Below are 14,783 nucleotides of genomic sequence, written 5' to 3'. Positions count from 1 at the left end.
TAAATGAGGATTTAATGAGGTTTGCAGCTCTTTGCTGATGTGAGGGCTTTTGTGGGATAGCAGCCCCTGGGAGGTCTGCGGGGGCTTCGGGTGAGGAGTGCAGTGATGATACAAGTCAGTAGAAAGAGAGGACAGGAGGAAATCCTGTTTCCTATTGGGGGAAGTGAGTGGAGATCTGACCACTTTAGCTCTTACTGCAGGGATGCCCAGCAATGATGCACAGACAAATAGGGAACAGAGAAGTTGGCCTTATACCTGTAAAATACCTGTGCTTTGTTTAGAGTAAACACAAAGATGTAGGAGAATCTACAAGTTGTACAGTGTATTCTAATAACGATATTGACTGCAACCTAATAATGACATGATGTAAATGTTTTCCCAAAATTAACATCGGAACATACTAATTATGCAGCCTTAGCAAAGTGTCTGTGCTCTCTGAGTGCTTTCTAACTCACTTGTAAAATGTATGAAATGAATCATATTTTCAAAGGGAAAACTGGAGTTGATTCTAAGTAATTCTTGATTGTAAATGCATCTTTTATACCTTTTAGTTTTTGTCAGACTGCATTGTACTTTTATCAAATCAAAACAAGCTAAGGTATAAACTCAAATGCAAACTTGCAAAATTGTCTACTTGGAGGAAGACAATGAAAACACAGTACTGACATATTATGACCTTGTAAAGTAGTTGAATTGGCTTCATCACACTGTGATCTCCAGCATGCACTGGGGTGGTTTGCAGCCCATTGTGGAGTGGTTGGGATTAGAGTCAGCACCTGGGTCTCTGCTTGGTGGATTGCCCCTTCCAGCTTGGGGGAGTTACTGCCCCAACCGAGGGAATTCAAGTATCTCGGGGTCTTGTTCACGAGTGAGGGTAGGATGGAGTGTGACAGGGGCGGAAATCCCGGGGGGGACAGGGGGGACATGACCCCCCCTCCAGTAAAGCTGTCCCCCCTAGAATAATTTGAGACACAATTAATAATTTTTGAACAATGCAATAGTATTTATTGAAAGCACAATGTAAGCGGTGCTCATTATAATCGTGCAATAATGTGCTATTTAAATCTTAAAAGATTTAGTCTCCCCCCCTCCCATTCCTAGTAGTGGTATATCCCATACTCTTTCCAACGGACAGGGCTAGACTGGACCCGCTGCCCACATCGCGCATCGCGGGGTAAGATGTACAGTCACACAGACACAGTTTAACTTACACAAGTTACAACACATCCCCAGCCCCCAAACAATAAGCCCCAGGCCCAGGCTGATAATATAAACTGTCTGCAACATTTCTCCTGCATTGTTCAAAAGCCTACTCAATTACGAGTGCTGCTAAGCTAAAAGCTAATGATTAAGCTCAGAGTTTAGTGATAGTCAGAGAGGACAAGAGAGACATAAGAGGGAGAGGACAGGACAAGAGCAGTCAGTGGCGGAGCGGCTCGTAGCTAATGGGTACCTGACTGTAGGCTCTCCACCTGTCAGTGAGACAAACATGAAAGACGTGCAGTTTAACCGATGAGGAGCGGTCATTACGCGCGACTATTACGCACGGTTGTGAGGTGCGCAGCAGCAGATCTCACAGCACACTGTTTATAAACCAGTTTACCAGTTTAATTGCAGGAAATGTTTAGTTGTTAAGCCATTTCTCATAAGTATAGACATTCACTCATTCACAAGATTAAAGCATCAAATTGCGGTAAAAGATGTAAAAGATACTGTTTATTGTCCCCCCCCCAACTATGAAATGGGATTTTCGCCCCTGGTGAGATGGATCGGCATTTTGGTGCGTCTTCTGCAGTGATGCAGGCGCTGCGCAGGACCGTCGTAATGAAGAAGGTGAAGCTTTCGATTTACTGCTTCATCTACGTCCCAACCCTCACCTATGGTCATGAGCAAAGAATAAGGTCGCGAATACAAGCGGCCGAAATTAATTTCCTCCGTGGAGTGGCTGGGCTCAGGCTTAGAGATAGGGTAAGGAGCTCGGACATCCAGAGGGAGCTCGGTGTAGAGCCGTTGCTCCTTTGCATTGAAAGGGGTCAGTTGAGGTGGTACAGGCATCTGATCAGGATGCATCCTGGGCGCCTTCTGTTAGAGGTATTCCAGGTACGTCCCACCGGTAAGGGGGCAGACCAAGAGCACGCTGGAGGGATTACGTATCTCATCTGGCCTGGGAACGCCTTGGGGGTCCCCCAGGAGGAGCTGGAAAGTGTTGCTGGGGAGAGGGACATCTGGGGTGCTTTGCTTGGCCTGCTGCCTCCGAGACCCAGCCCCGGATAAGCGTATAAAAACGCATGGATGGAAAGTGGTTGAATGTGTTAGCCAGTGTTGTAGTCAAGAAAGATCACCTAAAATGAGTCCTGACTAAGACCTGAGTGTATTGAGACTGAGACAAGACCAAGGCAGGGCAAGTCCCACACTGCATGAGACACTTATAATCAAACGAGGAACATGCAAACCAGACACTCCTCAAACTGATCTGAAAGATCCACATCCTCATAAAAACACCCACAGAAAACAAAGAAAGATTACTTTTACTGTACTGTACATACTGTATATATATGTATCTATGTTTTTGCATAGCGTGAGAAGTGCCTTGGTAAAATAATTGAAAGGCTTTATGGTGGATCTTATGTGGGGGAATTTTCCTTTGTCTTCTATGAGCAAACAAATACAAACACTAAGTGGCTGAAATAACCATCTTTATTCAACACTCCTTTTTCTGCACAGGCAATTTAGTGATATCCCCCCAGCTGTGGTCTTGAAATATACTAATACTAATCACAGATCAAAAAACAGATCAGATCAAATATAGGTGAGTTCTAGTGGGTAAAGAACGCACTGATTTTTGCAGGTAGGCTACTTTAAATTGGCAAAGAGATCTTACAAAAGGCAGCAAGGTTCAGTACAAGAAAAACTATCATATACTGGAAAGTGGATGTACATAATATCATGAATATGTTTATAATTTAATAAAAACAGCCCAGAAATCAAATTATGTTTTTACCTCATAATAACAGTTGATTTCACTCTTTTGTTTTTGCCATTTTGTCCCACCCTAATAATGATAATCTTCACAAAAGTTCTATGTTTGTTTGCAGGGCCATTGTGTTGAATTGCATCAGATTGTACATGTGTAATGACTCAGTGTCATTCAGCAGTCAGCGCTCCTGAGCCCTGGACCATGTCGGATCGCGGGAAGGCATGTGATGAGAATGTTTTACAGAATAATGACAGGAAAACTGTTCTCGTGGGGAGTGATTGGGAAGAAATTCCAGTAAAACAGGTTTGAATGGAGGTCAAAAACTTTCCGCATACATGATAAATCACTACTGAAACTTAAAACATCTATTTGAATGATTTTCTTTATTAATCTTACCAAAATATATGTATCAATGATACAAACTCACACTTTGTTTTTCTTTTGTGAATATAACTTAGCAGAGAAAAACCTAATATAAACAACATGGATGTATGCTTTTACACATTCACTGCACTTAATGATGGTAGAAAAAAATCTGCTTAAAACTCTCAAATGACAGAACAGGTACATTCCCAAAGTGCCATGCTTGGTGAGGGTGAGGGGTTCAGGGGGGTAAAAAAAGTTGAACATAAAAGGTATAATAATACATAACACAACAGTCATTGGACGCATAATGTCCTTTATGGGAAAACATTGCCTAAGAGCTCCCTTTTGGCCTGTGAAGAGTACCATCATGCATTTTAACAAAATATCTCTTCTGCTTTGCACACACAAATTTATCATTTGGTTTGGTTGCACCAGCTTTTCTTAAAGGGATAGTTCAGATTCTTTGAAGTGGGGTTGTATGGGGTACTTAGAGAGTGTTTTACACACAGTAGATGTCAGTTAGCACTGCCCAGGTTTGGAGAAGCAGGCTGGAGTCCGACATGGAAGCTATGTAATGTACTGCTGTGGATGGGGTCAGCAACAAAACATATTTTAGCCACCTAAAAATAGTCCTTGTCACCTGTCAGTGGTTTTAATGTTTTGGCTGATTGGTATATCTCAGTGTAAAAGCTGTTTTACTTTAGTGATCTCCCCTTAGTAAACACTTGCTTTATAAGAAGGCCAAGTCTGAACTTATGAAGAGCTGGTGCAACCATCTTCTGAATCCTAGTGTCTTTTGTACCAACCTATTGCTCCTACTACATTTTTAATGTTGTCTTTGCTTAAGGTGCTAGTCTCAAAAGAACATCCTCTCTGTGTTGAAGACCCTCAGCCTGGTCATGAAGTTGAAATAGACAAAGGCCAGGCAGACCAGCAGGTTCTTCATCAGATAGAGGAGGGGTGTGACAAAGCCAAAAAAGGCAATGAGGCCAACGCGCACAAAAAAGAAGGGAAAGTCCTGCACGGCCACACCTAGTGAGGACAGCAGGGGGCTGTGGGGCATGACCACCACACGCAGGCAAGACAGGTAGCTGAAGATGTAGATGGGGAACACCCAGCCTGAGTAGTAGACAAGGGGATGTCCTGCCACCCTCACCATCTCCACTGTATCCATCCAGAACATAAAGCTGTCCACAAAAACATCCGCCCGGGCGTCGCTGGCACACAGGAACCTCAGTGGACCCGTGTAGGCGTACGGAGATATGCGATAGGCTGTGGTGCTCGCTGAACGTGAGCTCAACCCAGAGATACTAAAGGGTCTCCCAGTATTACCTGGTATCCCCGGGACTGTCCCGTTGGTTTCTGGCCGAGCCCCTGCTCCGTTCTGGTTCCTGTCATTGAGCTGGTTTGCTCCTGGCTGCATGGGAGTAGGCCCAGCTTGCCCGGGCACAGCTGGCCCCTGCACAGCTGGAGTAATAGGTGTTACTGGTGTTACCTGTTCCACGTGTGTGAGGACAGTGGAAGGGATGTCAGCGTCTCTCTCCATGTCATTAGCTGGGGAGAGAAAAGTAAAGGTTATGTCGAGTATGTAATTATGTAATGTTGATGTTCATGTGGTTGTGTTTTGAAAATTAACCAAACATGACCATAATAAAAATAGTCAGCATGATTTTATTTTGAATATTGTTTGGCTAAAGTTGTGGAAAAAAAATATGGTGAGAAATCAGTATAAGAGTCATTTAAACTCCGACTGCATACGTAAATAGGAATGTTCATCGCAAACGTTTTGACCGTCACTGCCCATGTACTTCCATGTGTCATTTATGTTGATATAGATACACACACTACAGGGCAGAGTCAAAAGTTTCTGATAGCAAAAAAAATGAAATAAAAAAGTGTGAGTGACTGTGAGGCCATTAAATATATTGCAGAATGTGGGCGGAGAATTATTTTCACTACACACTGTTTTATTTCTATTCCATTGCCAAGCTTTGAACCCTGTTTATACAGCAATGACATTTTTCTGTAGGGCCAACGTGAAAAGTTAGCGTTGCCCTGGTTCCCTCATCAAAAAGCCTTTGGGATTTTTCCACTGAATTTTGGATTATTGCTGAAAAAGTCTTAATTTTGTAGACAAAAACTAGGATGAAAATTTTTCTATGTTCCATTTTTGTTGACAAGACGAGACATGACAAAAATGGGACATTAAAAACTGAGAAGGCCAGTGCTTGCAATTATCTTCAAATGCTACATGAGTTACAGGCTGGCAAACTCCAGTAAATAGTCTGCACCAGAACTCACACCAGAGCAGCGTCAGCTGTTGGTGCGAGGTATGAGGTGTAATCCAGCAGTAAATAATTAGCCCTGTGTGTCTGACTGTGGATGGTGGACGTGTTAAATGGATTTGTGGAGTTCGTTAGTAGCAACACAGGGGTCCACTCAGATTTGGAGTGTCTTGGGAGGGTTTAAGGTTTGATTTCTGTTTGACAGGCAAGTAAGAGGCTTAGTTATCTGTGAGTGTAGCTGTGTTGTAAGAAAACAGTCTGAACTTGCAGTACATTTTTCTCTACAAGAAATTAAAGTTAACTTTAATCACCAACTCTGTGAGAGGACACATGTTTAAACCTTCAGACTAACATGTTGCAGATTAAGAAAGAATTCAGGCTTTAATTAAGTTATTTTTCTGCTTCTTAACAGTGAGATCAATAAAGTCAGAGTTTACAGTGAACCTGGGTACAATCCTACTTGTCTCAGATTAGTTATTTGTGGTGTCAGAGTTTTGAAAGCATAAATATGGAAATGTTGAGCTTTTCAAATGATGATCAGTAAATGTGTGCTCATAAATCACACCTTAAACCTGTCAAAACTGCTGGGGAAATGACAGTTTGTAAGTGTGCAGAAATTATTTGCAGTTGTATAAAAAAGTAGTTTAAATGAAATTTTTATACAACCTTAGCCTAACTGGATTAGTTTAAATATATATATATATATATAAAAAACAAAAAACATAATGAAATTACATGAATTTCGTTAACTTAAACATTTTGAATTATTGTTGACTTACACTAATAAGTATTTTCATCTCAAGACTAAGAAAATAAAAAACTAAAAATAGCTGTCAAAATTAACACTGCTGAAAATACACTGTGTGGCAAACAAACGTTTATGATACTTACATGTTTTGTTCAGCAAGATAATTTTCATAAATGAACACCACTTTAATAAGTGTTGTTGCCTAAAAGCAATCAGAATCAGTAGAAGTAAAAGTCTAACTTTATGCTATAAACCAACTACACCATGGTCGCAAGGCTGTAAAGCCGTGTTTGGCATGATGACGTTCTATAGTCTCATTTAGTGAGTGGTATTCACTGACGTATTTTATGTCATAGAACAAAACGTGAAAGTCTCTTAAGCTTGTGTTAACCACAGACCTTATTTAGGGCACCCAACCACAAACCCATTCAATGAACCCACTGACTTCAAGACGAGGGAACTGGGATTGGCAAAATGCTAAGTAGTTTTCAGGGTTTGAGGACTCATTCCTGGGGCGCTCTATGTTTCTGTCAGCTACTGCATTAACAAACATTCCAAATGGAATTACACTTTGAAACCATTTTAAACATAGATGTACAAATAACTAGATACTGGACCCCAAGATGGGACCTATTGAATCCAAAAGAGTTGCTCAACTGGTGCATATGCCAAAAAACGTTTCTAGCTTCCAGATCTACTTCCATGGTATGCAGCCCACTGAATATGTGCAACAGTGTGTCACACGTTGGCCCCGTCATGACTTTGCTTTGGGATGACATCACAGATTTTTAAATTGTTTTTCTTGGCTCAAAGAAAGTTGTACAAATACAAAATCTTCATGGATCAAAAATTCATAGTAGAAAGAGTCATAGTTGACCATGTCTTTTTTATAATGGTGGTCAATTTGTAAAATGCTTTTTGGGCCTCAGAGGATTTTTTTTTTTGCTGCAATACTGCGAGTGGCCACTGGGAAAAATTAGAGAGAGGGCTGAGCTGCTTTTCCTGGATGAGTGCAGAGCTTTGAAGCCAATTTTCATAGTGGCCAAACAGTGGAACTGCAATTTCTGGGGTCTGTCACGTGATGCCATTGGGCCCAAAAAGAGCCAAAGAGTGGGAAAGAGATGTCTATAAATCTGTGGAGATGTTTTTAAGAATCACAACCCCTCGTGAAATGACTTGCTCCACTACCAAGATCCATTCTGTCCGATAACATTTAAAAAGACTACAAGAGCTGCAAGTTTAAATTATTTTATCACCATTCAAGTCAGCTGAGCACCAAACAGCAGCTGTTAGTCTCTAGTGCACCTGCCCTATGAGTCCGATGATGTGGAAGCAGTGCCAATCATCTGGGTAATTTCATACCACAGAAATAGAGCTTTTTTTGGCTTTATGTTCCACTGAGCAACCTTCATAGAAATAAACAGGGCCTGGCCGCCAATGCTGTATCCAGGTCTCTTAATACATCCATGGCCTATGGTTGTATCTCTTTTGAACTGTACGACGCTGCCCTCAGATCAAAAGTGGTATTGTTCTGTTTTGTCAATATCTGTAAACTTTCAAAAAACGTACATCAATACAAACGGAATGAATGCAGAGTATGGAAATAAGGCTCCCTCTGTGTCTGTATAGGTATCTAATAATGAGCATAAATGAGCCATTATCGAGAAACAACATGCTACCACCAGATCTTGTGATCATAGTGATGCAACCATGAATCTGCGGTGTAGTTGGAGCCAAAACTTCATGAGACAGCTGACCTTTAAAATTCTCAAACGGTTGTTTTTATTTCCAAGGAATACCACATGAACAGCGATATACTGTAACCATCTCAGTGTCTTCCTTTAGAAAAACATTGCTGGAGTTTTGTCAGTTCAGCACTGTGTTACAAGAAGTTGCTATCAAATGTTCTGCTCATTTCCTCAGCTGCACCTATATCTTTCAACTGCAGGCACAGGGCCAGAGAAAAGAAGTCCAAATTGTTCTGGATAAATTATATAAAGACCTGTTTGCTGTATTTGTTGCCTCCGAGCTCCTGTAATGTAAAGCCGGGCTGGTATCACTATAGAAGTTGGCAGGGGAAAGTTCAGGATCTAAAGCACTCGGTGAGTGATTTGTGTGATGTGTTCAGAGAGCAGCGCTCACCCTGGCCGGTCAGTCTGCAGTGGCGTATCCTCTCCACAACGTCAATACAGATGAGAGAGAAGAGGACTAGTGATACAGGGAGCTCCGTGAACGTGTCGTGTTTCATGTTGTTGTTTATCTGAACCTGGGCAAAGAACCACAAAATTAGCTGAACATACTTAAACATTTCATGTCATTAATCAGTTCCAATCAATATAGAACCCATCAGTTCACCTCAACAATAAGGGACCTTTGCATCAAGCATTTACATCGTCATGTCTGACCTCCTACAGCTCTGGGTTTGTGGGCTAAATCAGTTGCTCTGGGTTTGTGGGCTAAATCACTTGCAGTGCTGGTATTTTCCTGACTCAGGACTTCATACCAACAGGACACAGAACAAAGCAGACAAGCTGGTCATCTTAGCACAATTTACGGCCCTTATGTAAAAGACACCAGATAAGCAGGGGCCAAAAGGTCAGCTTGGGCTCTAGAAAGGGCCACATAAAACAGCAAATAGGACCTGGACTGCAGCCAGTGAGGAAGTGAAAATGTGCCTCATGGACAGATGATTTGACAAGGGCAGCCTGGACAGGAAGAGGAACCAAGCTGCTTATCAGTAGCTCCTTATCCATATTCATCCCCTGAGAACCAAAAGGTTCCTCACAAATCATCACCTTAATTCCACTCACAGATGCTTCACACTGTGACACCACTCACCCACAACATTTTATTTACATTTGGTCTCAAATGTAAAGTTGTAGTGAGTATATTTTAAAGGAGCAGTGTGTAGGTTTCATAGGATGAAGTGGCATCTAGCTGGGAGGATTGCAGATTGCAACCAGCTGAAACTTCTCCCATGTATCAAGTGTGAAGTCCCGCTTAGGATTTCATCAGTGTTCATTGTTCAGGAGGTTTTTACCAGGAGCCAAATTATTCACATGGGGTCTCTTCCTCTCCAAATAAACGAACCAGGTGATTAAAACTAGGGAGGTACCTAATGACTAATTTCCCTGGCGTTTAAATGGATGTTTAAACTTAGACTAGCCAATTAATCTAAAAGTGAGAAACACTGCGTATATCATAAGCCATTTAAAATAATAAATCACATTTTCAATAACCAAATTTTAAACGCCACTGAAATGTCCAGTTCTTTGCACATTATCCTACAAATCATGACAACAACTCACTACATAAAAGTTAACAAACATCAACTGAAAATTAGATTCTTTAGTAAAATAAATCCTATGAAAAACTGTCTGATTATCAAAACGGCATTTTCATCATGTGAACGCAATTGAGTAAACAAAACAGAATTTTATTCAGTGTTTCTCCGGTGCCGGTCAGGTCACACAGATGGGCCACTAGCTGAGCACTTGGTAATGTGTGCTCACCATTTTCTGATTACTTAAGTGCCAGAAGTCTGGGAGGTTAACAAGGAGCCAAATTACCTGGAGAGGTCTCATCCTCTCTGGAACAAACAGGCTGGGGGATTTAAACCGGTAAAAACACTGAACAAAGCAGTTTCACATTAAAAAATAAGTGTTTTCCCAACACTGGCCATTGCGTAGGGACTGCTAACAACAGTGGCCTACGCAATTACCCTAAGACTCTATCTACAGCCAGTGTTTGGTTTGTTCGTTCTGGGCTACTATAGAAACATGCAGGGTTCCTACACATTTGGAATTTCAAAATTCCATACTTTTCCATACCCTAATTTCCAGACTTCTGTGGGGGGTTTTTTTTTCAGAGAATATGCGACATCTGAGTAAATATATCAGTGTATCATATTTCACATCATATTTAATTATTCTTAATAGGCGATTGTAGCCAAGTACCATAATGGCATGCAAATAAAAACTCAGGTAAGTTCAATGTCTGGGCTGAGGCAAAAAGTTTGGGACTCTGGGTGCAAGCGATGCAGTAACGAGACGTCGGTGTTTTTTCCTTTCATGTGGCTTAGAATCGCCTTCTCCCCCATGTTGGCGATGTCAAATGATTTCACACAAAGCTTGCATCTAGCTCTGTGTGTGAATTGGGAATCCTTGGCCAACCAGTATTTATATATGGTTATATATGGTATGCCATCCATCCAAAAACTTGCATCTACACATTGTGAACCATGTGAAACTCGTCTTCTTGTCGAAGGTTCAGTGTTGGAGTGAAACTTGATACCTGGGGGGCTGGAGGAGGGTCATGGGGCGGTGGACTGGACATACCACTTGTCAATCGGGTAAAAGGGGTGGTATGTTTTGTGAGACGTTTGCTCTCACACAAACTGTGCTTGGCCCAGCATAAAACACGATCCGGATTGATTCAATTATTTTTGGAAATACCTAATTTTCTATTTTGGAAAACAGTATTTTAGAACAGTGGTAATAGTCTGGAAACATAAATATTTTTCCATACTTTATTTTTCATTTTCCATACTTTTTAATACCTGGAAACTGATCAAATTTAGGAAGGAACCCTGAACATGGCAGTGCAACCAACCCAGCCTCACTACGAAGTTGTCGAAATCTGATGCTTCGGCAGTGAGTTGTGGCATCAGACAGTAACGAAAAAGCCGTCCTTTAACGTCGGCATGATAAGCAGCTGGTCGCTGTTATAGTTAAACGACGCTCTGCAGCATCGGGGAAAGGTAGCGGGACAAGAACGAAAGTTAAGGTGGTGAAAGTCCGAGTAGCGCGGATGGATCCAAAAAACCCAGACTTTCACCCAGTGGGGTGGTGTTCTGTAAGATTATAACCTGGTCTTTTTTTCTAAACCCAACCACATGCTTTTGTTGCCTCGTGTGTTAGTTGTTGGAGGAAAAAAATTTCAATTTGCGTTGTTGAACTGCCGTAGTGCTTTCATTTTGAAAGAGACTGTATGTGAACAGTAAATTTCGTGTGAAAACTTTGGTGTATTTTGAAAGAAGACAATGCATGTAACAGCCAGAACTTGAAATGGCGTTCCAGAACGTCAACAAGGAATGCACCCAGGGTACCTTTCACATCGTATATGGACGTGGAAAGTCCATAACCAAACATTGGAACGTGATGAGCTCGGAGTGAGAATGTGTTGGTGCAACATGGTGAGCTTCATGGACAAGGACCTGCTACCTATGTAGATATAAACGGCTCATTCTAAGGTGACAAAAACACAACAATTCTTATTTTCAGGTGATTATACACTAAAGACAACGTACTTATTATATTCTATTTCTGCTAATATATCCCTCTAAATCCTAGGGGGGACTGACTCTTGTTACAAATATTGCAGCATTAGGATCAAATTTTACGAACAGGGTACAGATGTAATAAAAGAAATGAAACAAACACTCCACAACATGTTGTACCTCAGAGCTGGCGATGAGAAAGGCAAAGCAGGGTAACGTGGACAGGATCACATATACGAGGGCCACAGGCCTCCTGATACAAAGACAGAGGAAGGGAAAGAATTAAGGAAGGAAGACAAAGGCAGTTGCAGGACTTGCTAACTCATGGTATTCACCAGCCGATTGCAGTCCAAACCAGTCACAGACAAACCAGCTGATCAGGTGTCAGTCAGTGCTGCACTGCTGTCCACACACAGAGCTGAGAACCTCTGAGGCCCCTGACATCAGGACAAAAGCAAGAGAAACTCACCACTTCTTCCTCCCAATGAGAAACTTCTTCTTCATAAACACCATGTACTTCATGGGTACCCAGACCAGCAGGGCGGTGGAGGTGACATAGGCAATGGAGGAAGCCACGATCAACCAGTAGGCCGTGCTGCTGTCTCCGGGAGGCTGCGTCGATGTTTTGACCTTCGCTACGATGACGGCGAACCTCTGCATGACGATGAAGAGTGGCACGCACAGGCCTGCAAACTGCAGCACCTCGCACAGGGCGAACTTCAGCGTCCTCCCCGAGCCCATGCTGTGGAGCTCGATTAAAGAAAAAGACGGGAGGGAGACGGGGGCTGTTGTCGCAGTGAGGCGACCCCTGTCCCTCTGAGGGCTGGTCAGGCCTCGGACCAGTGCATTGTCTGCCTCCACTAGCATTTTCCACACACCACAGCCCTGGCTCTCTGCTCACCCAACTGCTTACACTGCACTAGGCATTGTGTACCTTGGTGTGACGGTGATGTGACTGGCCCTTTACTCTCTTTATATACACAGGATACAAACAAAGGTTGTCTAACCGTGCACCCTGAAGGATGTGTGTGTATAACAGGCATCTCACTGGGATGATCAAGTCTTGAAAATGATACTTCAGTCAATGCTTTTGAAGCTAAAACCCTGTCTTATTAATCAGCTTCACACAGATGACCTACAATGATCTGAGCATCTAAAATGTGTAGCTTTGCATTAGTTATACCCTATATTCAAATATAAGTGGATTTGATAACACCCACAGTCTAACCAACATCCAAGGACTAGTGGCTGAAAAGGGGAGGCACATGATGCCACAGCAAACTAGAGGCACTTTTCATATTTATACACTGCCATCTAGTGGTAAAATATGATAACTGGACAATATCAGACACTGCACAATGAAATATTGGAAGTACATAAAAGATTTAAAACATGCTTCAACAAATTTTCAAGACTTGTTTCTTGTGTCTTGATAATGCAAATTCAAGCTAATAATGAAGTGAACATGTGCTGTTCACTTGTGGCAGGTTGAAAAGCAGTATGAAAGAATTATCCAATAAATTTTGCAAGGAAAGTAGTCACTTATCCATTCACTGAGAATATTAGACATGATCTGAAGTATATACAAAATAAATTACAGAGGGGGGTAAATATTTTGAGTTTGAATCACTGGCTTACATTACATGGAAGCTATTGAAAAAAACAAGACATAATAGATAATGCACTAAAATCCAGTATAAAGATGTGTGTTCTGTGTGCCTACTGTATTAATATCTAGTATTGAATTTGAGTCACTGGGTCACATCAAATAGAAGCAATTGAAAAAAACAACAACATAAATTCCATTTAAAAAAATTATATAAGATAGAAGCACTACAATCCAATAAGAAGTGGTGTGTGCTGTGCATCCAGTGAGGTAGTACTTACTGGTACTCTGTTTGGGTCATTGGCTCACATTACATGTAAGCTACTGAAATTAAATAAATAAATACATTTTCCATACAATATAACAATATTCCACAGCTGGTGGGTACCAAAATATTTAAGATTATCTATGGGCCAATTACAACAGTACTTGGCAAACAGCCAATCAAATTGCAGCAGGGTAACAGGTAATCAGCTGCGCACAGTGTGAGTGTGGAGATAGTGTCCTTTAAGTCAAACACAGTTAAAACAGAATTTTAAAACAATTCAGTTACACTTTATAATAAAAAGTACAGATCACAGATCATGAATTAATGCTTAACTAGTGCATGAGTTAATGCAGGAAATATCATGACTTTACCATTAACATATGATAAAGTCACTATGACTTACTGTGTTTAGTTCAAACTTTATAGACCATTAATCAAGGAATGTTAGTTCAAAGTTACGCCATACATAATTGATATGTGATTAAATTAGGTAACACTTCATAATAATGGTACAAATAATATACTTCTATTAATGTATGAGTAATAATAGGCCTAATCTAATTATATAACAGTCACAGGGGGCATTTTTCTGCACTGAGTACATTTTTGAGAAGTTACATTTCCCTGATTATTATTAGCCTACATAGTGTTGCGTAAAATATGATTTTCAGTGCAGGACATTTACTTGTAAAAGAATATTTCTACAATGTGGCATTGCTAAGGGACTGTTTGTTACTTGTGGGAGAGGAAGGGGTGGCGCAAAAAAGGGAGGTATGTCAAATATTTTTTTTAGCACTGGGGGGAGAGACTTTTATTTGGCTTAGGGAGGGGCATACAACTTTAAATGGCTATATTTTGTATTTATTTCACAGACATTTTTTTTTTCTTCTTAAAAAACATGCCTTCTAAACTGCAGACATTTTTTATAAACATGGCCAAAATTACACCATTCATCATAGCCAGAAACTGTAAAAACAGAAATTATTGTTGGATTTGAGTTCCAGATCACATACTTCTTCTTTTTACTTGTAGTAGGTACTACAGCTGCTCTAAAAAGTATGTACTGTTGCATGCAGTATGCACACATTTGGGACATATTACTGTCTCATGACATTACACTTTGAACTATGACCCTCTTGCTTTTATATCAGTCACTAACCCAGAGAGCTTTGCTGTTGTTACTTTGCAATGTGTGTAGTTTAGCTTTAAAGTTATAACTGCATAGATTGTAGATTCTAACATATCATATTTGCGA

At 41.0% G+C, this 14,783-nt stretch overlaps 1 protein-coding gene across 1 annotated transcript; it reads right to left on the bottom strand.

Moving 5' to 3' along the window:
- Positions 1–3,506: 3,506 nt before the first annotated feature.
- On the bottom strand, positions 3,507–14,182 carry LOC125881620 (transmembrane protein 236-like). The gene is made up of 4 exons (XM_049564824.1): positions 12,124–14,182; positions 11,835–11,907; positions 8,519–8,642; positions 3,507–4,897 (listed from the first exon to the last, which is right to left on the bottom strand). Exons 1-4 carry the CDS (start codon positions 12,519–12,521, stop codon positions 4,200–4,202), a joined length of 1,293 nt encoding a protein of 430 aa, XP_049420781.1. The 5' UTR covers positions 12,522–14,182; the 3' UTR covers positions 3,507–4,199.
- Positions 14,183–14,783: the final 601 nt, after the last annotated feature.

The sequence above is a fragment of the Epinephelus fuscoguttatus genome, linkage group LG21 (assembly GCF_011397635.1).
Source record: "Epinephelus fuscoguttatus linkage group LG21, E.fuscoguttatus.final_Chr_v1".
NCBI classification, from domain to species: Eukaryota; Metazoa; Chordata; class Actinopteri; order Perciformes; family Serranidae; genus Epinephelus; species Epinephelus fuscoguttatus.
This window is presented reverse-complemented; position numbering and strand designations above follow the sequence as displayed.